The sequence below is a fragment of the Mastigoproctus giganteus genome, chromosome 2, assembly GCF_048544385.1.
Source record: "Mastigoproctus giganteus isolate SK-2022 chromosome 2, ASM4854438v1, whole genome shotgun sequence".
In the NCBI taxonomy this organism is placed as follows: domain Eukaryota; kingdom Metazoa; phylum Arthropoda; class Arachnida; order Uropygi; family Thelyphonidae; genus Mastigoproctus; species Mastigoproctus giganteus.
In genome coordinates this window covers 160833587-160859814 of record NC_143576.1, presented here as the reverse complement: position 1 = coordinate 160859814, position 26228 = coordinate 160833587, and the positions used below count along the sequence as shown (strand labels likewise).

The 26228-nt window shown below is 35.1% G+C and overlaps 1 protein-coding gene across 3 annotated transcripts in view; it reads right to left on the bottom strand.

Annotated features, from left to right (window-relative positions):
- LOC150089705 (phosphatidylinositol 4,5-bisphosphate 3-kinase catalytic subunit alpha isoform-like) overlaps window positions 1–26228 on the bottom strand; it is a 291320-nt gene that overhangs the window by 10428 nt on the left and 254664 nt on the right. For all 3 annotated transcript variants that reach the window (XM_090389607.1, XM_090389609.1, XM_090389608.1), the window contains one exon: window positions 3144–3261. In XM_090389607.1, coding sequence (XP_090245733.1) covers window positions 3144–3261 — 118 coding nt within the window. The remainder of the gene's footprint in view (window positions 1–3143; window positions 3262–26228) is intronic.

The following is a 26228-nucleotide window of genomic DNA, read 5'->3' as shown; positions in this document are numbered from 1 at the left end:
AAATCGAGGAAAGACAGTTTTCGAATAGATGTGCGGAAATTTGCCTTTAGCCAGCGGGTAGTTGATTGCTGGAACAAACTTCTATCTGTCGTTGTGGAAGTTGATATAAATTCAAGTTGATATAAGCTTAAATAAATTCAAGGAGGAACCAGACAAACTTTTAAAGGGAAGAATTTTTTTTTTTTTGGCTGATGCATGCTTGCTTTCAAGCATGCTTTCTTGCATCACATGCCTCTACTACCCTTTGTTCTGTCACAACAATTTCTGCAAATTCCATCTTTTTTTTTTTTTGGTAGTTGTTGGCGCATAGGCTTCTGTGGCCATAATGCACCTCCCAAGGTTTTTGTAGTACTTTGATCCAAGCCCGAGGCGGGAATCGAACCCGCGACCTTTGGGTTGCCAGGCAGGCACTTTACCCACCCGGCTAGCCCGGTCGGCGCAAATTCCATCCTTCTGTTGCAGTCATCAATAAACAATTGCAGAATGCAATGTGGCTGCCATGGTTTGAAAGACAGTTCTTTCCTGAGAGTGATTGCAACTGCATAATAGGAGAGCATCTTCATGCTTTGAGTACATCTCAGCCACTGTTGCAAGGTTGTCTGGCATCCACAACATTGATCGGCTTCCTGTTCTCTTCCTATTGCTAACACTGCCTATTGTAACTAACTTCTGATGACAATCTTTTAATTGTTTTTTTGCATCCAGTGTTGCATAGAGTCCACATGCAGCCCCTTCTGATTCCTAAACCTAATAGTTGCAATTTTGGCCCCTTTTTTGCAAAACTAGAGGCATGATTCACCGTAAAAGAAAATAATTTTCTAAACTTCAAGGAACAATACATCATTTAATGTTGGTTTCATCAAAATCAGCTAAATAACAAGGAAGGAAGTTACAGTAATTTTAAAATAGGGAGTCACTTATCAGGCATCCTGCAATTTTTCTTTATATTCACATCATAGTTATTTGACCAATAACATACTCCCACTCTCATATTTGTTTTCACAGCACTCATGTCACACCAAACTGATTTAACACACTGGCTGGCCATGTTAACTGGGTGAACTGTCTTAAATTTTTTGTGTTTCTTAATGAAGAATAGCATCCCTCTTATGCTTTCTGTACACATTGTGCTCCTATTTAAATTCTTTATCTCCTAAGTCTGATATCCATGTTTCTGATATATCAATAACATCTGCATTTGATGTTAAATAAATTCAATGCTCGAAGTGTCCATGGGATTTTTTAAAAAAAACTCATTTAGAGCCACCTCAGAATTACCTCATCTATCCATGTATATTGACTTAACCAATACTACAAATTCATCAAATTTATTTACTATGCTCCTAGCTATAGTGTACATATGTACCTGTTTTTGTTCTTAGTAACCCACATATTTGCATTTACAACAACATACCAATGTACATGGGAGCAGATAATTGTTGCCCATTCAGAAAAAGATTGCAATAAGATGGCAGGGAATATACCAAAAAAGGAAATTTTTCTCTAAATTAATCTGGAGTCATGTTTCTGTTAATGAATGGAAAGATTCAAGATTCCCTTTTTTGCTTGTTTCCCAAGTAGTTGTCTCTTAGCCCTGAGTTTCTTATAGTAATGGGATTAATTATTGCAGTTGTTCAACAACATAAGTTACAGGCTTTAATTTTTCTTTATTTGGACTTGTGCATTCTTATTCCACCAATAATTAAAATTGTGTCTGAGCCAAAGGACTTGATAGATGGATGGAGCTTTTGACCAAAAACAGAAGTTAGGCTGGCTGACTAAAATCCATTCTTATTAGCTCAAGAGATTTTTTCATTTCCTGTGGCACTGAGCTGCTGGGGACTGTACCACTAGCAGATTGCAAACAAATAGCAGGTGAGTGCTGAACACGAGATCTTTAAAATTTATAAAAGACCTCTCCATGACTGTGAATAACATAGGGGAGCAAATGGAATGATCAACTGCAGAGGTTAGGCCAGATCGCAGTTGCATATGTGTATAAGTGCTAAGTATTATAAAATTTTGTTTATCTAAAATTCTTTCAATCAGCTGGCAGCGTCTATTTAATTTAGAGGATTCCTGCAATGGTGATTACTATTAAAATCTCCTAAATCTCCTAAAAAGATGGTAGGAGAAACTGTTTTACAAGCTCCTCAAGGTCTTTGCAAGAGTAGGCATGATTTGGCATAAGATATATAGAAACAAGCATTAGAGCGATATGAGTAATTAAGTAGAGCAGCTTTTAGTTGGTGTGAAGAGGAATGGAGTGGGTAGAATTTTAGGTCATCTGCAGTTTTATTGTAGAAAATAGGATATGTATTTTAGTGATGAAGATAAATCACTGTTTTTGAAGGTACTTGGTTGTGTCGTTTGAGATTCAGTTTTGTCATTGTCTTTTTTTTTTTTTTTTTTTTTTTTTCCCCTCCCCAGGAAGATGGGTTGGTCCATGTCCATATCTTCCTTTAAGTATATTTCCAAAATCGGGTCTGCATATTAGATGTATTATCATTCCAGTGATAACATTTCGAAATATGTTATCACTGGGATGTCTGATAACCCAGTGATAACATATTTTGACAATGCTAAATGGTGCTAAACTCAAGTAAACTCATAGCAAAATCTCAAGTGAGTGATTTCATTTGATTTTTTATGGTGCAAAAAAGTGTGTGTGTGTGTGTGAGAGAGAGAGAGAGAGAGAAACAATGTACAAGAATACTGTAAAACATTACTGTACAAAGCTATGTATATGTATCAATATGTATATGTATCAATCGGCTATGTATATGTATCAATCAAGCTTGAGTTTTAAACTTTTAACTATTTAACATCTCTCTTGTGGAAATATTTTATCACTGGCTGTGCCTGCTTGCCACTGACAAAGTCCCAATAAGCAATGAAATGGCCATATGAGTAACATGCATTTCAAATAAACAGCAGCATACTTCTCCTTCAGATACGGTGCTTTTCATTTGAAGTGCAGGTACAATACCAAGGCAACTTTGCTTTAACTTGCTTTTGTTTTTCTATTGTAAAAATGGAAAAGGAAGTTCTGTGATCAAAAAACATCAACCAGTTTCATAAATTGTTAATTTTTTTTAAAATTTTAAATTTAATTGTCATAATATTTCCAAAATATGATTTACCTGTCCTCTTTCATTCACCATAATATTGTCAGGGTTCCGATCACCTATACCCAAAATAAAAGTTGCTACACAGTATCCGGCACAGGAATGGGTAAATGTTTCTATTGCTTGCTCATACCTAATAATAATAATAATAAAAACATGCATGCATATTAAAAGAACACAGAAAGGTAATTAATGCTTTTTTTTTTTACTTCAAAAAATATTTATGAATTTATAATGAATTATAATGAATACTTTTGCACATCATATAAAAAAATATCATATTTTACTACCAACAGAAGAAAAGTATTCCATTTTAAACCAACATAATAAATACAGCAATACTTGCTTATAATAGTGCCACTTAACTCTCAGGATGGGAACAAAGTAATCCATGCAAGCAAATATGATAAAAACTTGATAAACGATAAACCATTAAAAGTAAACTGATTGTGCTTTACATCAAATTGTTGAAATGTCAAGTTCATGCTCCTTCCAAAGCACGTTACAATTTTCAACTTTTTCTAATTGTCTACAAATACTTTGCTTCTGGTGACAAATGGGCCTGGAGTACTGGGGTCCATAGTTTAACAGATATTTATTTAAAGTATACCCAGTAAAATAAAATAAAATAAAATATTTCCAGAAGCTTTCGGAACTCGTGTCCCTTTCTCAACTGACAGAATTTTTAAATACATTACAAGCAAACTGTGGCACGTTACTCATTCGTCATTGTTGTAGCACGGACGTGTGCTGCCTTGCGCCAGTGATCATCCATCAATAAAACGGTTGTCTCCAGGATTGGATGTATACGCATGCCTTTCTGGCGATTTAATGCCTTAGGGTTGTTCATTATGTTTAGTGACTCTAGCCATAGGCGGTGGCGAAAGTGTCGCGCGTGGTCCACTATCTCAAAGTCGCGCTTGGGGTCAAGATCGTGGTTGGTAGCCCAAAAATGTTCTGCAAGCGCGGACTGGTCAGTTTCGGCAAGCCGGATTGCTCTGTCGTGTTCCGTGAGGCGATCCTGGAGACGTCTCGATGTCTCACCTACGTAGCAACTGTTACAGGCCCTACAGGTGATACGGTACACTACATTGCTGCGTAAGACAGGTGTGACAGGGGTCTTCACACTGGAGACAAGTGAACGTAGGTTCCTACCTGGTAATTGTACACATTTTATGTTGTAACTTCTCAGGATCTTCGAGATACGTCCTGACACTCCTGGATAGTACGGAATGTAGGCGGATGATATGCCGACTTGCTTCGGAGGTCTTGGGTTGGAAGTAAGCTCTTGTGCCTGTAACAAGCATCTGTTTAGTACATGGGATGGATAACCGCATCTGGTTAAGTCCGCCTTCACACGGGAGATCTCGTTACGTCTAATTGTGTCGGTGCTGGAATGGCTCCAGGCCCTGGAGAACAGGGTGCGGGCAGTGCTATTGAGATGGCTTGGAGCGTGGCCGGACCCGTAGTTGGTGAATTGACCGCACCACATGGGTTTGCGGTATACTGAGGTCTCTAGATGTGGGCCTACGCGATGCACTAGCACGTCCAGAAACGGGAGCGAACCGTCCACCTCTGATTCTACGGTAAACTTGATGAAATTGGATAGAGAGTTGAGGTATTCTAGTAGTACCGTTTCAGAACCACGTGGTATTATGGTAAAAATATCGTCGACATATCTACACCACGTTGTAATAGGTGTATTTAAAATTAAATACACCTATTACTGACAGAATTTTTAAATGTATTTAAAAATTCTGTCAGTTGAGAAAGGGACACGAGTTCCGAAAGCTTCTGGAAATATTTTATTTTATTTTATTTTACTGGGTATACTTTAAATAAATATCTGTTAAACTTTGCTTCTGTTTTAAGGTAAAAACAACACATCTAAGTTTATCACCAACTTTCATCTTTTTGGACATCACTAATGGATGGATGGCTTATGGATATGATGATATTAATATACTTGCTCAAGTAACTGATCAATGGCTGAGCAAAGGACAGACTTCGGTGCCTCTCAAAGTCACTCTTTGATGTAAACAGTAAATACAATTTATCCAACATTCTAAAAATATTTTCTTCAAGTAATTTTTTAATATAAATCATTGTCTTATTAAACATTGTTTTTATTTAATGCATTTTTGTAACATTTAATTCAGTCTCTTTGCCATTGGGCAGATAGGTAAATACAGGCAACGCTCATATAAAACAGTAGTTAGGTTCCGATAAAATCTCGTGTTGTGCAAAACCGTATTATACGAGACTAAGAACCAGTACAAAAAGAGGGGGGTATGTTCCAAAAGCTAACAAAAATACACCATTTTTAAAATAATTATTGGAAACCTAATTTTTATCAAAAATTGATAATAACTGAACAAACATCTTACAAACTGTATATATATCAGATAATGTAAGTTTATTCAATTTTCTTCCTCTTCATTGATGCTCAATCAAATGAGAACGTTTTCTCTGTTGCAGAATATCTTCACCTTTTGAACTTCCTTCTGCAGTATCGAGATTTCGTGCATCTTCTGCTCTCTTTAAAAAATCAGTAATCTGGGTTTGTTTGCTTTTGCTTGATAGATCTTTGTATATTTCATTGTAGGAGGTAAGAATTTTTGAATCTCCCTTTCAAACTTTGTGCTCCTTTCAGTCGAAGGATCTGCATTCAAAAAATAAGATTCTAATTGCTTGGCTAAGTCTATACCTTCCCGTATGCTTTTTAGTGCAAAATTTGGAACTTCAGAATTTTTATCTGCACTACCATCCTCTGAAATGATTTGGTTTATCTCTGATGCCATTTCCATCAAATCCGCTTTTCCAGCCTCTTTTTCTACCAGTAATTCTTGAATGTCTTTAGTAGTCATATCATCCCGCCCCCTCCTACCAAATTAGCAAGTTCTACTATTACACTGATTCCGTTTCTGAACCTGACAAACTAAGAACAAAGTTTAGTAATACATACCCAGAAAAATTTATAAACAATCAAATAAAAACCAAACTAACCTTACCAAAACCTTAAAAGTCACAAACTGCATGCTTTTAAGTCACAATTTTTTTAAATTTATTATTTATTTTTTTAATGAAAACCCCAAACACGAGAGGTATTAGAACCTATAGTACTTAGTACTGTGCTTAGGTTGGAGGTTGAGAAGACGAGAGAAGATATTTGTTGACATAAGACTTGAACTTTTGTAGACCGTAATTTTCTGGAAATACGTATGAAGGATGGCTGTTCCAGAAAATGACAGCTGAATGAATAAACGAGGAAGATGAAAAGTTGATTCTGTCAGTTTATAGTTAGACAGTAAATGGATGTTGGTGGCACGTGTTCGGACTGTTTTGAAAGAGAGAGTGGGAATTATAGAAGCCAATTCTCTGAATTGGCTTCTAGAACAGTGCCGATGGAAGTATCTGTAGAAAAAGCATGCAGCAGAAACAGTACGTCTATGAGACAGCGAGTGGAGAGACTCCGTTAGAGATGAGTCATTGATTAACCTAACTGCCCTCTTCTGAATGGAATCTAGAAGCCTGAGAGGGGTTTTGGGGGCACTGCCCAGATGTGGGAACAATATTCCATGGTAGGGCGGATTTGCGATTTGTACAGAGATAACAGCTGTTTGGAAGAAAAGTAACGCTGAGAGCAAAAGAGAAAACCAAGTTTTTTAGATGCAGAGGAAGCAATATTTGTGATGTGCTTGTGCCAAGAGAGATTAGAAGTCATGGTAATCCCCAAAAGAGATATATCAACTTGCCTAGAAATCGGAGTATCACCAAAGATAAGCATAGGAGCAGTAGAATTCTTTTTGTGAGATATAAGACAAGACTGAGTTTTAGAAGGATAAATCAACTAAGTTGTCTTTGCTCCACTGGACAATTACCTGGAGATTGGCATTTAAGGAATTGGTAGCGGATATTCGAGAAGTTGAAGCTGATTGAGCAGGGACAGATTCCACTAGCGTTTCTGCTAGTGGACTCTGTTATAAACGTGAAGTAAACTCGATCTAATTGCATTTGCGATAATACCGATAGCTGGAATTGTGTTGGTTTTTACGTTATTATGGTGAAATGTGTTTCCCCTTCACTTATATAAAAAAACAAATACATTTTCAGAATCTTCTCCTCATTCCTATCGAGTTGCGTTCAGTTGGGGTGATTCTGCGTTCGACTGCCATTTCTTATAAACACAAAGGCGAATCGTGCATAAGCGAATTCGGTTCATGTTATGTAAGATAACGCTCTCCTATTCATAAATCGTATATGATCAAATTTGTGCAGCGTGAACACATGTTATACGAGGACTGACTGTATATACATTCTTAGCTGCCTAAAAAATTTTTTTTTTTTTTTTTTTTTTTTTGTGTGTAACAAGACATTTCTTAAGATAATTTTTGATATTATCCAATATAGACACATATACATTATCCACAAATATATACATAAATTAATACACAAATTAAGAATAAATTTTTAAAGTTTCCCATTTCCCACTATTTCTTTCTGTTTATCTCTAAAACTCGGATTGGTGAATTATACATTGATGTACCTAATTTGCAGTATCTTTAAAACAATCTATGTAAAGCTGCATGATTATTTTATACACAATGCTAATATTACCAGTACTTCACTCAGTCTGTTAAAATAAAGATCCCACACAAAGTCAAAAGTATTCATCTGAAAAGAATTTGAAGCAATTTTATGACATTTTGTGCCTGTTGACCAATACTATAAAAGCTATATACAATAATGGTCTGGTTTCATGTGAATGTAAACATTGAAACAACTTAACAAGCACAAAAAACAATTATTATAGGAGCTCTTCAAGACATGTTGAATTATGAAATACTTCAAATGTTCTGCAGGACTCCAACATCACAATGAAAGACAGCAGGCTTCATTTAAAACACGTAATTCTCAGTAATAATTAATGTAAACTATTTTACATCAATTATAGTTAAAGTTGTATGATTATTCTGCAGTTATATTATACAATATATTACATATACCGAGTGGTTATAAAATAAGTTTCCCTATTCAGGAGACCCTAGTGTCAAAACGGTTAGAGATAGCGCTGTGAAAATAGTCGGGTATGGGGAAGCAATTTATAGAAGAAAAAATATTAGTTCAAATTTCCACCATAAACATGAGATGGAATACTTAACTTAGAATTAGAATTAGATTTTAATATCAGAACTTAGAAATCTACAGATATTGTTCTATGTGCTTTCCTTAACTTGAGATGACATTCTGAAAACGGAGGACTGCATGCGACAGTTTTGCATAGATCTCATTGGGGATGTTGGCTACATGCTGTTTAATGCTTGCTTTCAAATCAACAACAGTCTGTATGCTGCCACGGTAAACTCTGTCTTTCAGGTATCCCCATTGCCTGAAATCACAGGGATTGCAATCTGCTGATCGAGCCGGCCAGAACTGCGAAAAGTCTCTAGAAATAATGTGATTATTTACGAATGTTGAACAGAGCAGTTTCTTCACTTGTTGACCAACATGGGGAGGGACACCATCTTGCACGAACACTACGGCCTCCAAGCATTTGCCTTTCTTGCAGAGTGGGAATAATGTGATCTCTTAGAAGAGTGTAGTACTGTGCACCCAACGGTACCATGAGGTGTAGACTCTTCAAAGAAAAATGATCAGATTATAAACTCTGCTGTGAATCTGCACCATACTGTAACGTATGGACTTTGTAGTGGTCTTTCATGCATCTTCCTAAAACAGCATACAGGAATATTACAATGGACTGTTCACAAGTTTTTGACTGGCAGCAGCATCATTTCAAAAATGGTACAGAATTTGTCAAAATGCACAGCAGATGGATGAGAAGTTCCCCATATTCGACAATTTTGTGCATTTACAGCCCCATGAAGAGTGAAATGTGCCTCATTTCAAGGTCATTCGAGCCCTTGTGTCACCGAGTTCCATACGAGCCAGGAATCGTAGAGCAAAGGCTATTCATTGTTCTTGCACTGCATGAATCTTGTATGGGAACCAGCGTAAAATTATTCAAAGCACTTTACATACAGCAGACCAAGGAAGGTTGAATATCTTGACACACCTCTGGCACTACTGACTAGTAGTGTTTCGCATTCTGACCATTGACCGCCACTTCCATCTACTACCTCTGTTCCGATACGTGGTCGCCCCCTGCCTGGAATTACACCTAACTCCCTGGTCGTTTCAAATTTCTTTATTAGTTTCCGAAGTCCCACTGAAGTCAAAGGTCCTTTATGCAAACTTTAAGTTTCTGATATTCACGTAGTGCTGCATTAGTGTTACTATTATTCTGGTAGAACAGTTTTACTAAAAGAGTACGTTCCTTTTTTGCAAGAGCCATAATGGTTATTGACGGTGGAGTTGGCCTTTCTCTAACCGTTTTGACACTAGGGTCTCCTGAATAGGGAAACTTATTTTATAACCACCCAGTATATACTACACTCTAAGTCAGTAATTTCTACTTATTTAAGTCACTGAGTTGTCTGCCTAAGGGTTATTAAAACAACATTAACCCTTTCAAAAATTTGCCAGTTCTTGGATGTGTGTGGGCCTGTAGTGGCAAGTTTCTTTGTGGAATTTAAGTTTGAAAAATTAACACTTTGTACTTAAATACTTTTAAATATTAACTTGTTCTTATTCTTGGGCTATTCCATCAAAGCACCTCACATTATGAATATACAAGGTCTGTTCAAAGAGTATCTGGATTATGCTCGTTGATCCAAGTTTGAAAAGACAGAAAGAACAATGTATTGAGACATGTTTCATCATTATCTCCATGCAGTAAGCTGTTCACTTGATTATGAAAGCCTGTCATTGACAGCCAATAAGGAAAACATGTTTTTACATTTTGTCACACGTATTAAATTTTGTTAAAATTTAAAAAATCACAAGTTAAAATTCTGATCTTCCTAAAACAGCATATGGGAATATTATAATGGGCTGTTCACAAGTTTTTGACTGGCAGCAGCATCATTTCAAAAATGGTACAGAATTTGTCGAAAGTGATCCACAATCTGCACAGCACTCAATTTCAACAAACGAAATGTGTCAAGTACAAATTTTGGGAAGAAATGACAAAAAGATTAATTATTGATAAAATTACAGAGGAAACTTGCATTTCCGCTGAATCATGTCATTCCATCAACAAAAACTTTGAACATAAGGCATGTTTCTGTAAAGTTTATTCAATGGCTGGTAACACACGAACAACTAATGAATAGTTGCTTTTGAAACATATCATAACTGGAGATGAAACCTGGATTTACAGGTATTATCCTGAAGCCAAACAGCAGTTATTCCAAAGGAGTCCATCCCACCGACAAAAAAAAAAAAGTAACGCAAATGTGCAGTAGAGTGAGTGTAAAGGCATTTTCCATCCATCCATCATGAATATCCTTCAGAAAGACAAACAATTCTACATTGAAGTTCCAAAACACCTTCACAATGCAGTTAGAAGAAAATGAGAAGAAAAGAGAAACTGCAAAGACTAGTTGCTTATCACCCAAATCCAGCAATCCCCGTATACAATATGCCCCCCCCCCTCCCTCTCTCTCTAGACCAGAAAAAAATAAAATTGTCTCAGAATTCTGAAATCTGTTTTCCAGAAGGGCTCCAAAAAGTGGAAATTCATGGGGCTAAGTGCATGATCTCAGAAGGACACTGTTTCAAAGTTGATTAAGTTATCCACCACATAAGTATGTTTATTGTCACTATAATTGTAGGGTGGCTCCGTAGCCAGGTGGGAAGGAGCAGCAGTGCGTAGCACACGCTTCTTGATTAGACCGGGGTTCAAGTCCTTCACCACCAAATACGGAGGATGCGGAAAGGTCAGGGAATGACCACCGCATATTCCCGGAGCAATATGGCCTTAGTTGCTAATGCTCCTAAAAATCAAATAACAACAACTATAATTGGAGTAGTTCTGACACTTTTTGAACAACCCTTGTATCTCATTGAGTTGTCAGGCCTTGCACTGATGATGCCAGCAAGTGCAAAAAAAAAATGTGCTATATGGTTCCCATGAACTTCAAATAAATAACAATATCCTTCTCCAATGGAAAGCTGTTTTGATTTGAAGTATTTTGAAGTATATGAAGTGCAATATGAAAATAAAGTTCCAACACATAGTCAAAATATGTTCCCATTTGAGCAGGATCCTGAAAGAATTTTCATTTGGTATTTGGAAAGAGAAGATTGCAGAAAATTTTATTCCTATACATATTTGTCTGGTTTTATGTCTACTGGCAAAAATATAAATTTAAAAAAAAAAAAAAAAGTTGCTATAGAGTTCTTCAAGACATGCTGAATAACAAAATATTTAACATGTTCTGCAAAACTGCAAAGAAATTACATAGTTTTATTCTTATGACTTGTACGAATTTCAGACTTTAATCTTTATTAAAACAAAAAACTTTTCAGAACTGAATCTGCACAATTATTTTTAAGGGCTATTATTTTGGTCTCCCTTTTTGTTAATATACATAAATTATGTTTTATTGGCTTTACCTTGTTGTGATCATATGCTTATCACTGTGTCAAAATATTAAAATTAAATCATACTAGAACAGATAACAAATAATGTACACGTTGTGTGGTATGTTTCATGTTTGATATATATATATATATATATATATATATATAAATTAAACTATAAAATTATAAAATAACTAAATATATAGTAAGGTAAAAAAACAGAAAATCAGAAAGAAAAAGGGGGAAGAAAATTAGAAAGAAAAAGGGAGAAGAAAATTATTACAGCAAGCATATCCACTACACACTGCTTATAATAAAATATAAATAAATAAAACAGATGCCAGCAGTATGGCAAATACTAAATTAGATGGGTGAGGGGAAAATGAAGATAAGGATATTGTAGAAGGAATGTTTCAAAATAATTTAGAAAAGGCTGAAACATAGAATATCAAATTTCAGAAATTTAGGAATGCCAATTCAAACAAATTTAGTGGCGCCCAGATTATACCTGGTCCAAATTATGTGAAATGTCACTATACAGAAGCGAAAATTAACTACAACATATGTCCAACTAAAAATAAAATATAAAATAGACCGACCATTATGCCCCATCTCGATGGAGGACCACAAGGCCAATAATGGTCAGGGAATCACTACATAGCGAAATTTAGACAAATCCAAGCATTATCGAACCAAAAATGCAATAGATTTGAATAATGGTGGCCCTTAAGCAGTGAAAAATCATAATAGAATAGATCACAGCACTCCTTTGCAACATTACAGTAAATTTTGCTTCAGTATGGAAGCGAACGGTTTCGCTTCCGTATTTCAAATAATTCTGACCAGGTGCAGTCTGGGTGCCACAAAATTTGTTTGAATTGGCATTTCTAAATTATTTTGAAGCGCTCCTTTTACAATATCCTTATCTTCACCCCCCCTTCCCAATTATTATTTTATTATGTGTGGGTTTAATTTAGTATTCCCTCTACTGGTTTGCTATACTGCTGGCATGTTTTATTTATTTATATTTTATATATATGTGTATATATATATATATATATTTATATATATTTTTTTAATTAAATAAATTTTTTCATTTTCTGTTGTTATTAACAGCATTGAAAAGTGACTAAGTAACATTTTACCAATTAATTGCAAATTAATTATAATATATGAAACTAATTATTTTCACTTCATTGCACACATTTTACAATGTAATATTCTTTCAAATTTTTATTTCCTCTCATGGATGTTAAACAAAATTCAAATGTAACCCATGTTTCATGGATCTTCTGTAATCTAATAAAACAAATATATGGCAACAGCATGCACCTGACAATTTAATATGCAGTCATTATTTTTGCAATGTACCTATTTTCTACTGAATTAAAATTTGGAATACAACTCATATTTCAGACACTCTGTGATTAATGGAATAAGCAAATAGCTCAAACAAATAATAGGATAATGAAATAATTCATTTAGATGAATAGTAAATTCATAATGTGAACATCTCACTAAACAGAAATGAGATTTTACAGAGCAACCATTAAGAATCTTTAATTTCTGCATGACTATCATTGTATTAGTAGAGGTAAATGATGCAAGCTTATACAACATCATAACGGATAAGAAATTCAGCAAAAGAAGGGGAAAAAAAAAAAACGCACACACAAACACACATCTATAAAACCTTCACATATCACTCACAATCAACAATATAAAAACAAAGTTCCTACACATAAGTCAAAAATAAGTTCCCATCTGAGCAGGATCCTTAACAATTCTCACCTGGTATTTGGAAAGAGAAGACTGCAGAAAATTTTTTTTTTCCTGTACGACTTTGTCTGGTTTTATGTCCAATGGCAAAAATATAATTAAATAAAAACAAAAAAGAAAAACCAGTTGCTATAGGAGCTCTTCAAGACATGCTGAATAAAAAAATATTTAACATGTTCTGCAAAACTCCAAAGATATTAAGTAGTTTATTTTTATTAGTAATAAAAATACAAGTAATAAAACACTTTTCAGAATTGAATCCACGCCACTATTTTTAAGGGCTATTATTTCTTCACAGAGCAACCACTAAGAATCCTTAATTTCTAATTTCTATCATGACTATCATCATATTAGTATTGGCAAATGATGCAACAAAGCAAGCTTATACAGCAAAAAAAAAAAAAAAAAAAAATGCACCTCAAACCTTTGCATATCACTTGCAATCAACAATATAAAAACAAAGTTGATACACATGTCAAAAATAAGTTACTATCTAAGCAGGATCCTTAATTTTCACACTTGGTATTTGGAAAGAGAAGAATGAAGAAAATTTTTTTCCCTGTACATCTTTGTCTGGTTTTATGACTAATGGCAAAAAATATAATTAAATAAAAACAAAAAAGAAAAACCAGTTGCTATAGGAGCTCTTCAAGACATGCTGAATAAAAAAATATTTAACATGTTCTGCAAAACTCCAAAAATATTAAGTAGTTTACTTTTATTACCTGTACAAATTTCAATCTCTAATCCTTATTAAAACAAAAAACTTTTCAGAATTGAATCTGCGCCACTATTTTGAAGGGCTATTATTTCTCCACAGAGCAACCACTAAGAATTTTTAATTTCTACATGACTAGCACATATTAGTATTAGTAGTGGCAAATAATGCAACAAAGCAAGCTTATATAGCATCAGAGAAAAAAAAAAAAAAAAAACCACCTCAAACCTTCACATACTACCCTGCAATCAGCAAATTAAAAACAATATTCTGACACATAGTCAAAAATAAGTTTCAATCTGAGCAGGATCCTGAAACAATTTTCACTAGGTATTTGGAAAGAGAAGATGGAAGAATTTTCAATTCTAAACATCTGTGTCTGGTTGATGTCTACTGGAAAAATATAATTAAATAAGAAAAAAGAAACACCAGTTGCTATAGGAGCTCTTCAAGACATGCTGAATAACAATATTTTTAACATGCTCTGCAAAACTCCAAAAAAATTAAGTAGTTTATTTTTATGACTTCTACAAATTTCAATCTCTAATCGTGATTATGACAAAAATTTTCAGAATTGAATCTGCACCATTATTTTTAAGGGCTATTATTTGAGTTTCTATTTATGTGTTTGTAGATCAAGCGAATATACATAAATTACATTTTATTGGCTTTACCTTGTTGTGTCCATATGCTTATCACTGTGTCAAAATATTAAAATTAAATCATACTAAAACATAACAAATAATGTACACATTGTGCTCTATTTTTGATATGTTTGATATATAAATATATATATATTTTTTAAATTAAATTAGTTTTTTTTTTTCATTTTCTGTTATTAACAGTATTGAAAAGTAATTAAGTAACATTTTACTAATTAATTAGAAATTAATTATAATATATGAAACCTAATTCTTTTTACTTCATTGCACATATTTTAGAACGCAATATTAATTCAACTTTTTTAATACAGTTGAACCCAGATAAGAAATTCCTACATAAGAAGTTTTCCCCTGTACTAGGTTTGGTTTCTTAAGTCCCAATTTCACCTCTATATATTAGTAAATATTATCAACATAGAACATATTGAGTTATTACAGCTCTGATTCATACTACCTCTATATATTGTAATGTAGTACTTTCCTGCATAAAAGATTTCCTGGGTAAAAATTTTTCCCGCATAAAAAGTTTGTGAAAAAGAACAGTGTATTATTAAATTGACATTTCCCCACTTAATACGTTTTTTTAAATATAGATATTCTTTATTTTTAATACTAAAAATATTAAACAATATACACATTTGGTAATCGAACAAGTATTGCCAAGCATCATTTTAGTTTGTAGTAAACCACTGAAGTAGGGGAAATAGCATCATTTTTTTACATCTCATATTGTGAATGCCTCCACAACGAATTGCCCTGATATTGCACTACCTCCAATAAGCAAAGCTTCACCACTGAGAAGACTGATGTTACTTATTCTCCACTGAAGCACTGCTTATTGGAGTTCACTTCAGTTATATTAGTGCAATATAAGTGAAGCACTGCTTATTGGAGGTATTGCAATATCAGGGCAACGCATTGTGAAGGCATTCACAATATGAGATATCAAAAAAACAATGCCACCTACTTCGGTGATTCAATACGAACTAAAATTATGCTACGCACTAATGTGTTCGATTAGTCAATTTTCACATAGTCTGATGCTTTCAGCCTTAAAACCTTTTTAGTATAAAAATTTGGATATAATAGAAGTGATGTATTGCAATTGTTTTCATTGATATCCATAATTGAACAGCTTCGACCACGTGAAGCACAGTGAAGCATTTGCCGTTAAGTTAATTTTTCTGAACAGTTCTGAATTACTTAGTGGATTGTTCTCTGTCTTATTGTAATTGTGACCCTTTAAGGTAAGTTTAAATTTCAAAGGAGCTCATCCTTCCAACTTGGTAATGAGTATTTAGTATGGGTTTAATGAACAGAATGTTAAGCAATTAGAAATCCTCAGTTTAAAAATGTTTATAAATTCTGAAGTAGTACTTAAAAATCATCTTTAACTTATATATGTGTATCTTTTCATTTCATTTGTGTAGTTAATATTTTATACCATTAAGCCATTTCCCTTCTAAGAAGTTTTTCTGCATAAGAATTTCTAAACCTCCAGTCCATTGAAAAATTTCTTATCTGGGTTCTACTGTATTTATTATCTCTCCTGGATGTTAACAAATATTGAAATACAACCCATGTTTCATGGATCTGTGGTTTAATAAAACAAACGTATGGCAACAGCATGTGCCTGACAACTTAATATGTAGTCAATTTTTGTAATGTACCTATTTTCTGCTGAATTAAAATTTGGAATACAATGGATATTTCAGACTTTTAATTAATGAAATAAGCAAATATGTGATATGAAATAATTCATTTACATAAATAGTAAATTCATAATGTGAACATCTCACGAAAAACAAATAACTGAGATATTCAGAGAGCAACCACTAAGAATCTTTAATTTCTGCATGACTATCATCATATCAGTATTAGTAGTGGCAAATGGTTCAAGAAAGAAAGCTTATACAGCATCAGCAAAAAAAAAAAAAAAAACCCCACACACACATGCACCTCAAATCTTCGCATATTACCTACAATCAGTAACATTAAAACAAAGTTCCCAAACATAGTCAAAAATAAGTTCCCATCTGAGCAGGATACTTAAACAATTTTCACTTGGAATCAGGAAAGAGAAGATAGCAAAAATTTTTTTCTTATACATCATTGTCTGGTTTTATGTCTACTGGCAAAAATATAATTAAATACAAAAAAAAGATAAAACCATTTACTATAGGAGCTCTTCAAGACATGCTAAATAACAAAATATTTAACATGTTCTGCAAAACTCCAAAAAAATTAAGTAGTTTATTTTTATGGCTTGTACAAATTTCAATCTCTGATCCTGATTGTAACAAACAACTTTTCAGAATTGAATCTGCACCATTATTTTGGTTTCTGTTTGTGCGTTTATACATCAAGTTAATATATACATAAATTACATTTTATTGGCTTTACCTTTTTGTGTCAATAAGCTTATCTCTGTGTCGAAATATTAAAATTAAATGAATTTTTTCATTTTCTGTTATTAATGGCATTGAAAAGTAATTAAGTAACATTTTAGCAATAATCACAAGTTAATTATAACGTATGACCCTAATTATTTTCACTTCATTGCACATCTTTTACAATGTAATATTCATTCAACTTTTTAAAATATTTATTTTCTCTCCTCGATGTTAACAAAAATTGAAATGCAAACCATGTTTCAAGGAACTGTGATTTAAAAAAACAAACATAGCAACAGCAAGCACCTATTTTCTACTGAATTAAAATTCGGAATACAACACATATTTCAGACATTTTGTGATTAATGGAATAAGCAAATAGTTCAAACAAATAGTAGGAAAATGAAATAATACATTTACATAAATAGTATCCCATCTCTTCCATCATGCAGTGTGATTGATGACTTTTGAGGTTATGATGAACATTATGGCGAGATCCAATCTTCCTTACATTTCGAGGGTACAGCTCTAAAATGGTGTTCGCAGGCCGGCTGCTAGTTAGTACACTGGATCGAACATATTGGTAACTCTCTCTAGGGGGCTTCCAGATCAGCTAGTGTATAATCTTGCTACCTCTATTCTGCCAGACAGTGACTGGAGGGAGTCTGAGTAGTGTGTATGCAGGGGGCATTGTCGATGCCACGTTATGTCAAGGATCAGGATATATTCTTACCATGTGTACACCATATCCAAAAATTTCATTACTTCATACAGCATGTCCCACCCACCTTTTCTCACTATTGAATACACCACGGATTGTCAAACTAATAGAGTAAGCTTATCTGCAAAAAGATCTAAACCTCCCAAACACTTCCTAATTAATTTCACAAATATACATGGTCTCAATTCTAATCTCAACGATGTACATTTCCACTAGCAGTCTGCCAAACCCCATGTACTTTTTCTGACAGAATCTCAGTTATCGGTTGATTCAACTACTGCTCATCCCAGATGCCCAAATTATTTGCTGTATGATTCCTTTCGCTTCAAAGGTGGTACTTGTACATATGTCCATTCCGACATTCCTTGTCAGAGACTTGGTAATTTGGAATCTCCTCTTTTCGATCTTCTCTGGCTTAAAATCTCTCTACCTCATTGTGTTAAATTCATCTGTTGTCTCTACCATTCTTCCAACTCCACTAATCACTTGGAGCTCTTTGGCTTCCTCCCTTTGCAAAGACTTTCTCCAGTCCAACTTTCCTAACAGTAAGGTAAATTTACATTGGTGATTTTGATGTTCACAACTCCAGCTGGCTTCCATTTTCTAGTCACACCGACCCAGCTGGTTGAGATGTTGAGGCTTTCACAATTACTAATGACCTTGCACAGATTGTTCATTTACCTAAAATAATACAAGATAATCCTAACCATACAGCCAACACGGTCGAAGTGAGAGGTCTTTTAGGCACTTCAGATCACAACTTGGTGATTGTCTCTTCTCCAATGGAGCCTTTATTTCCTGGCTATTCCCAACCTCGTATTGTTTGGCATTACAAGAATGCAAAATGGGATGACCTACGATATTTCTTTTCTTCTTTTATTTGGTCTGATTACTGTTTCAAAATTTCTGATGTCAACATTTGCTCAGATCGTGTCAGTGATATTATTTTTTCAGGAATGGAATCCTTTATTCCACATTCCACTTTAACATCTCGTCCTTCATGTAAACTTTGGTTTTCCAATAAATGTGGTAAGGCTGTTCAAGAGAAGAATGCTGCATATCGTAATTGGCTTGTTTCTAATTCTTTAGTTTCATTTTTTGCTTAACCAACGCTCGCAACACATTGTAAAGCAGTTATTAATCAGTCCAAACTAGAGTTTGAACAGGTCAAGAATAGAAAACTTGCTTCTTGCCCTAATGGTATCCGAGCATTCTGGTCTCTTGCCAAAGCTATTGGCCGCAACTTTTGCCCATCTCTGTTCCCACCTCTGTCCAAACCAGATGGTTCTGTTGTCGCTTCAGCCGAGGATAAAGCTGATCTGCTATCATCCCATTTTTCTTCCAACTCATGTATTAACAATCTTGGTAAAACACCTCCCACCATTCCCATCACACTCCATTCAATGCCTCCTGTGGTCTTCCGTCAAAAGGATGTCAGAAGGATTTTGACGAATCTTGATGCTAAGAATGCTCCAGGTCCAGATGGTATTTCTCCACTTTTTCTCAAAACCTGTGCTCCTGAACTTACTCCTGTTCTTTGCTGCCTTTCTTCACTTTCTTATTCCAAAGGTGTTTTTCCTTCTGCTTGAAAATTTGCTCATATCCAGCCAGTTCCGATATGCAACATTCTTCTCTTGAACAGCCTTAGCACATTTATTGGAAAACCAAGGTTTAGATAAAGGATGAGATTTTAAAGTGGAATGTGGGATAAGGATGAAAAATCCTTCCTATTGCAATTACTTCTACTCTTTCTAAAGTAATGGAGAAATCAATTAACCACCAACTCTTAAATTACCTAGAAACCTTCTGTCTGATCAACGATCACCAGTATGGATTCCATCAGTGTCAATCCACTGGTGATACTCTGGCTTATGTTACCTATTTATGAACTAATTCATAAATGGAAAAGTTCAGTGAAACACAAGCAGTTGCTCGACATCTCAAAGGCTTTCGATTGTGTTTGGCATAAAGAACTTCTCAACAAGCTTCCATCTTATGGTTTGTACTTGTTTTTTGTAATTGGTTATCCAGTTTTCTCTCTGATAGCTCACTGAGGGTAATGGTAGATGGCTCTCCGTCTTCTAAACTTCTCCACTAATGCCGGGTCCCGCAAGGTTCTTTCCCCCACCCTTTTCCTCTTGTATATTAATGACCTTCTTCCATTGACTGGAAATCCCATCCATAGTTTTGCCAATGATAGCACATTGCATTCCACTTTCCATTTTGAGAAACATTGTCCTGCTCAATCAACTTCAACTTCTCAAATATCTGCTACCAATTCCTTAAATGCCGATCTCCAGGTAATTCTGCAGTGGGGCAAAGACAACTTAGTTGATTTCAATCCTTCTAAAACTCAGTCTTGTCTTATATCTCGCAAAAAGGATTCTTCTGCTCCTATGCTTATCTTTGGTGACACTCCGATTTCTAGGCAAAATGATATATCTTTTTTGGGGATTACCTGACTTCTAATCTCTTGGCACAAGCACATTACAAATATTGTTTCCTCTGCATCTAAAAAACTTGGTTTTCTCTTTCGCTTTCGCCATTACTTTTCTTCCAAACAGCTGTCCACTCTTTCCAAATCGCAAATCTGCCCTACCATAGAATATTGTTCCCACATCTGGGGTGTTGCCCCCAAAACCTCTCTCAGGCTTCTTAATTCCGTTCAGAAGAGGGCAGTTAGGTTAATTAATAATTTATCTTATAACAGAGTCTCTCCACTCGCTGTCTAATAGACGTACCGTTTCTGCTGCATGTCTCTTCTACAGATATTTCCATGGGCACTGTTCTTCTGAATTGGCTTCTATAATTCCCGCTGTCTCTTTCAAAACAGTCCGAACACGTGCCGCCACCAGCCAACGTCCATTTACTGTCCAACTTCAAACTCACAGAACCAACTTTTCATCTTCCTTGTTTATTCATTCAACTGCCGTTTTCTGGAACAACCTTCCTTCATATGTATTTCCTGAAAATTACAGTCTACAGAAGTTCAAGTCCAATGTTAACAAATATCTTCTTTCGTCTTCTCAACCTCCAATCCAAGCACAGTACTATAGGTTCTAATATCTCTCATGTTTGGGGTTTACATAAAAAAAAAAAAAAAGTAAATTCATGTGAACATCTCACAAAAAACAAACTGAGATTTTCATATAGCAACCACTAAGAATTTAATTTCTGCAGACTATCATCATATTAGTATTAATAGTGGCAAATGATGCAAAAAAGCAAGCTTATACAGCGTCAGCAAAAAAAAAAAAAAAAAAAAACCCCACACATGCACACTTGAAACCTTTGCATATTACCTGCAATCAGCAATATTAAAACAGTTCCTACACATAGTTAAAAATAAGTTCCCATCTAAACAGGATTCTTACCCAAACAATTTTCACTTGGTATTAGGAAAGAGAAGATTGCAGAAATTTTTTTCTTATACATCATTGTCTGGTTTTATATCTAATGGCAAAAATATAATTAAATAAAAAAGACAAAACCATTTGCTATAGGAGCTCTTCAAGACATGCTGAATAACAAAATATTTAACACGTTCTGCAAAACTCCAAAAAAATTAAGTAGTTTATTTTTATGGCTTGTACAAATTTCAATCTCTGATCCTGATTGTAACAAACAACTTTTCAGAATTGAATCTGCACCATTATTTTGAAGGGCTATTATTTTGGTTTCTGTTTGTGTGTTTGTCATCAAGTTAATATACATAAATTACATTTTATTGGCTTTGCCTTGTTGTGTAAATATGCTTATCTCTCTGTGTCAAAATATTAAAATTAAAAGAAGTTTTTCATTTTCTGTTATTAAAGGCATTGAAAAGTAATTAACATTTTAGCAATTAATTGAAAGTTAATTATAATATGACTAATTATTTTCACTTCATTGCACATATTTTACGATGTAATATTCATTCAACTTTTTTAAACATTTATTTCCTCTCCTGGATGCTAAGAAAAATTGAAATGCAAACCACATTTCAAGGAACTGTGATTTAAAAAAAAACAAACATATGGCAACAGCAAGCACCTATTTTCTACGGAATTAAAATTTGAAATAAAACCCATGTTTCAGACATTTTGTGACTAATGGAATAAGCAAATAGTTCAAACAAATAACAGGATAACGAAATAATTCATTTACATAAATAGTAAATTCATAATGTGAACATCTCACGAAAAACAAATAACTGAGATGTTCACAGAGCAACCAATAAGAATCTAATTTCTGCATGACTATCATCATATTAGTATTAACAGTGGCAAATGATTCAAGAAAGCAAGCTTATACAGCATCAGCAAAAAAAAAAAAAAAAAAAAAGTGCGCGCGCATGCGCACACACATCACCTGCAATCAGCAATATTAAAACGAAGTTCCTACACATAATAAAAAATAAGTTCCCAACATAAGAGCAGGATCCTGAAACAATTTTCACTTGGTATTTGGAAAGAGAAGATTGCAGCAATTTTCTTTCCTATATATCTTTGTATGATTTTATGTCTAATGTCAAAAACATATTAAATAAAAAGAAAACAGAAAAAAATAAATAAACAAACCAGCTGCTATAGGAGCTTTTCAAGACATGTGGAATAACAAAATATTTAACATGTTTTGAAAAACTCAATCTACAATGAAATTAAGCAGTTTTATTTTTATGACTTGTACAAATTTCAATCTGTATTTCTTATTATAACAAACAACTTTTCAGAACTGAATCTGCACCATTATTTTTAAGGGCTATTATTTTGGTTTCTGTTTATGTGTTTGCACATCAAGTTAATAGACGAGGGTAATTCAAAAAATAAGTTACACTTGACCATTGTAGCCCAAGAGACATTTATTGAGGTATGTCACATTATGCAACAGAAAGCACATATCTTGCACTACTTTTCCACATAGTCACCGAGTTGGTGTAAACACTTCTCAGAACGTGTGACTAAACATTCAATTCCCTGATGATAGAAATCCACTCTTTGGTCATTCAGCCACTGTCGAACTGCTGTCTGCACCCGCTTATCGTTTGCAAATTGTTGTCCCCCTAGATGCTCTTTCAGCTTGCCAAAGATGTGATAGTCACAAGGCAAAAGATCGGGACTGTACGGCAGATGTTGCCATACCTCCCATCCAAAACTTTGGAGCAAGTGTCGTGTTATGTGTGCATTGTGTGGCGTGGCATTGTCCTGAATGAGAACACTTTTGCTTAACTTTCCAACAAAGGCAGTATTAATTGTTGTGTCTTTTGACATAGATTCTGTGTAAACAACTCCTTCACAGTCGAAAAACAGTGGCCATGACCTTTTCTGCTGATGGTGGAACTTTGAATTTCTTCCACACAGGCAATTTTGTGTCTCCATTTCATAGACGCTCTCCTCATTTCTGGGGTGAAATGATGCACCCATGTTTCATCGCCAGTGATGATGCGGCGTAAGAAGTCATGGCCTTCCACAGAATAGCATTGAAGGAAGGCTAGAGAAGACAAAAAACATTGACCTTTGTGTTCGTCTGTCAGTGAAAGAAGTACCCATCGTGCACACAATTTTCAATAGTCAAGATGTTCATGGATGATGGCATGAACACTGCCTATCGAAATATCCAACTCCTTTGCCATTTCTGCGACTGTCAGTCTTCAATTATTGCAAATAATTTCATCAACCTACATCACGTTGTCTGCAGTGGTTGACATTGATGGCCTTCCTTTTCGATCAGCATCTGTCAATTCTGTGCGACCACTTTCAAACTGCTGGCACCACTTTACTATGGCTGGACGCGACATTGTATTTTCCCCATACACTGCTGTTATTTCATGATGAATCTCGGAACAACAGACGTTTCACCCATAAAAATTGTACTGTTCCGCGTACCTCGAACTTGGAGTAATATTCTATCTGAAGTGCCATTATGAATTGCTTGCTCCTACACAACTGTTACTGCTACGTCAACAAAACTCACTTATTAGGGGGCACACGATATGAACTCCATTCCGCACAGGCACACATTTGTCGCGCAATTATACCAAGAGATGGTGGCAGGTATAACTTATTTTTTGAATGCCCCTCATATATAAATTACATTTTATTGGCTTTACCTTGTTGTGTCTATATAGTTTGTCACTCTGTGTCAAAATATTCTCGAATTGAGAGAGTGCGAGCTCCATTGAGACTGGCCCATCTTCCCGTGGTGCGGAAGAGTACCCAGAATCATCTGTCCAGGTGACTGATGCTTCTGGGTAGTAGTAGTAGTATTGGCACATGATGCAAGAAAGCAAGTGTAGGAGCTTATGCAGCATCAGCCAAAAAAAAAAAAAAAAAATCACACCATTCCCTCCAAATGCCTGTCCAGTTCCTCCTTAAATTTATTTAACCTATCAACTTCCACAACGACAGATGGAAGTTTGTTCCAGCAATTAACCACCCGCTGGCTAAAGGCAAATTTCCGCACATCTATTCTACATCTGTCCTTTCTTAATTTGAACTTATGTCCCCGTAGGTTGGTAATCTGAACAAGTGGAAGGATCCCATCAGAATTCAGCGTGCTCAACCCATTCCAGGCCTTATAGACCTCAATCAGATCACCGCGCAGGTGCCTAGTCTCCAGCCACTGCAATTTGCAGAACTTAAGCCTCTCTTGGTAAGAGAATCCCTTCATTCCCCTCACCAATCGTGTTGCTCTTCTCTGTACACGCTCAAGCAAATCTACATCCTTCCTAAAATGAGGCCTCCAGACCTGTATGCAGTACTCAAGACGTGGCCTGACCATTGCCTTATACAGAGGGACAATCACCTCCTTTTCCCTGCTAGCAAAATTCCTATATATCATTGACAAAACCCCATGACCCGCCCTAGCAGCCTGTCTGCACTGCTCAGAAAACTTCATATCTGACTGCACAATTACTCCCAGGTCTTTTTCATTTTCTACCACCTTAAGTGTAGTACCACACAGTTGGTACGTTTCTCTGGGGTTACTTCTACCCATATGCAGTACTTTGCATTTGCCAAGGTTGAACTTCAGTTGCCACTTCTTAGCCCATCTGCCCATCTGGGTAGCCAAGCAGTCAGACACAACAACAGAATACACACAAACATACAACTTATTTCTGGCCCTTCTACAGTGATACTGTTCACAGAGATACAGGGCGGAGATGAACTGACATTCCAGGTGCCGCCCATTACAAAAACACATGTCCACATGTGTCAAAATATTAAAATTAAATCATACTAAAACAGATAACAAGTAATGTACACCTTGTGCTGCTTTTTTGACATTTGAGATTTATATATATATTTTATATATGATTTTGAAGAAAATATATGAGAGTGCTACCTCCTTTATTAGACTAGACAAAGACAGTAGGAAATTTAAAATCGAGAAAGGAGTTCGACAAGGAGACACAATATCTCCAAAGCTGTTTACTGCTGCCCTTGAGGAAGCTTTCAGAAGGTTAGACTGGTCGCAGAAAGGAGTCAATGTGAACGGAGAGTACCTAAACCATTTACGATTTGCAGATGACATTGTGGTCATAAGCCACGATCCCAAAGAATTAGAGGAAAATCTTAATCAGTTATGCACAGTTAGTAAGGATTTTGGACTAAAGATGAATATGACTAAAACAAAAGTAATGATGAACAAATATGCCACAGAAAGGGAAATAATGATCTAGGACAAGTTATTAGCTGTAATAATGATAAATGGCTGGAAGTCAAGAGAAGAATAAATTTTGGATGGATAGCATTCAGGAAATATAGTCACATACTGAAGAGCAATATCCCAATTTGTCTGAAACGTAAAATAATGAACCAATGTATACTCCCCACCATGACTTATGGAAGTGAAACTTGGGCACTCACCAAAAGAATGGAAGAACTACACAGTGAAGAATGGAACGAATTATATTGGGAATCAGACTGCTAGATAAGAAGAGAAACACATGGATTAGGCAGCAAACTCAAGTAAAGGACATTCTTATCAAAACTAAAGAACTAAAATGGTCTTGGGCAGGACACATAGCTCAAAGACATGATGACAGATGGACTAAGAAAATAACAGAATGGTACCCAAGAGGAGCTAGAAGAAAACCTGGAAGACAAAAGCGGAGATGGATAGATGAAATTCATGAGTTTGTGGGTAGTAAATGGATGGCCAGTGCTCAAAACAGAATGAACTGGAAAGTTGCTGGAGAGGCCTTCATCCTGCAGTGGATTGAAAATGGCTGATGATGATGATGATGATATATATTTTTTAAAATTAATGAATTTTTTTCATTTTCTGTTATTCACGGCATTGAAAAGTAACTAAGTAACATTTTACTCATTAATTACAAATAAAAATTTGTACAGCATG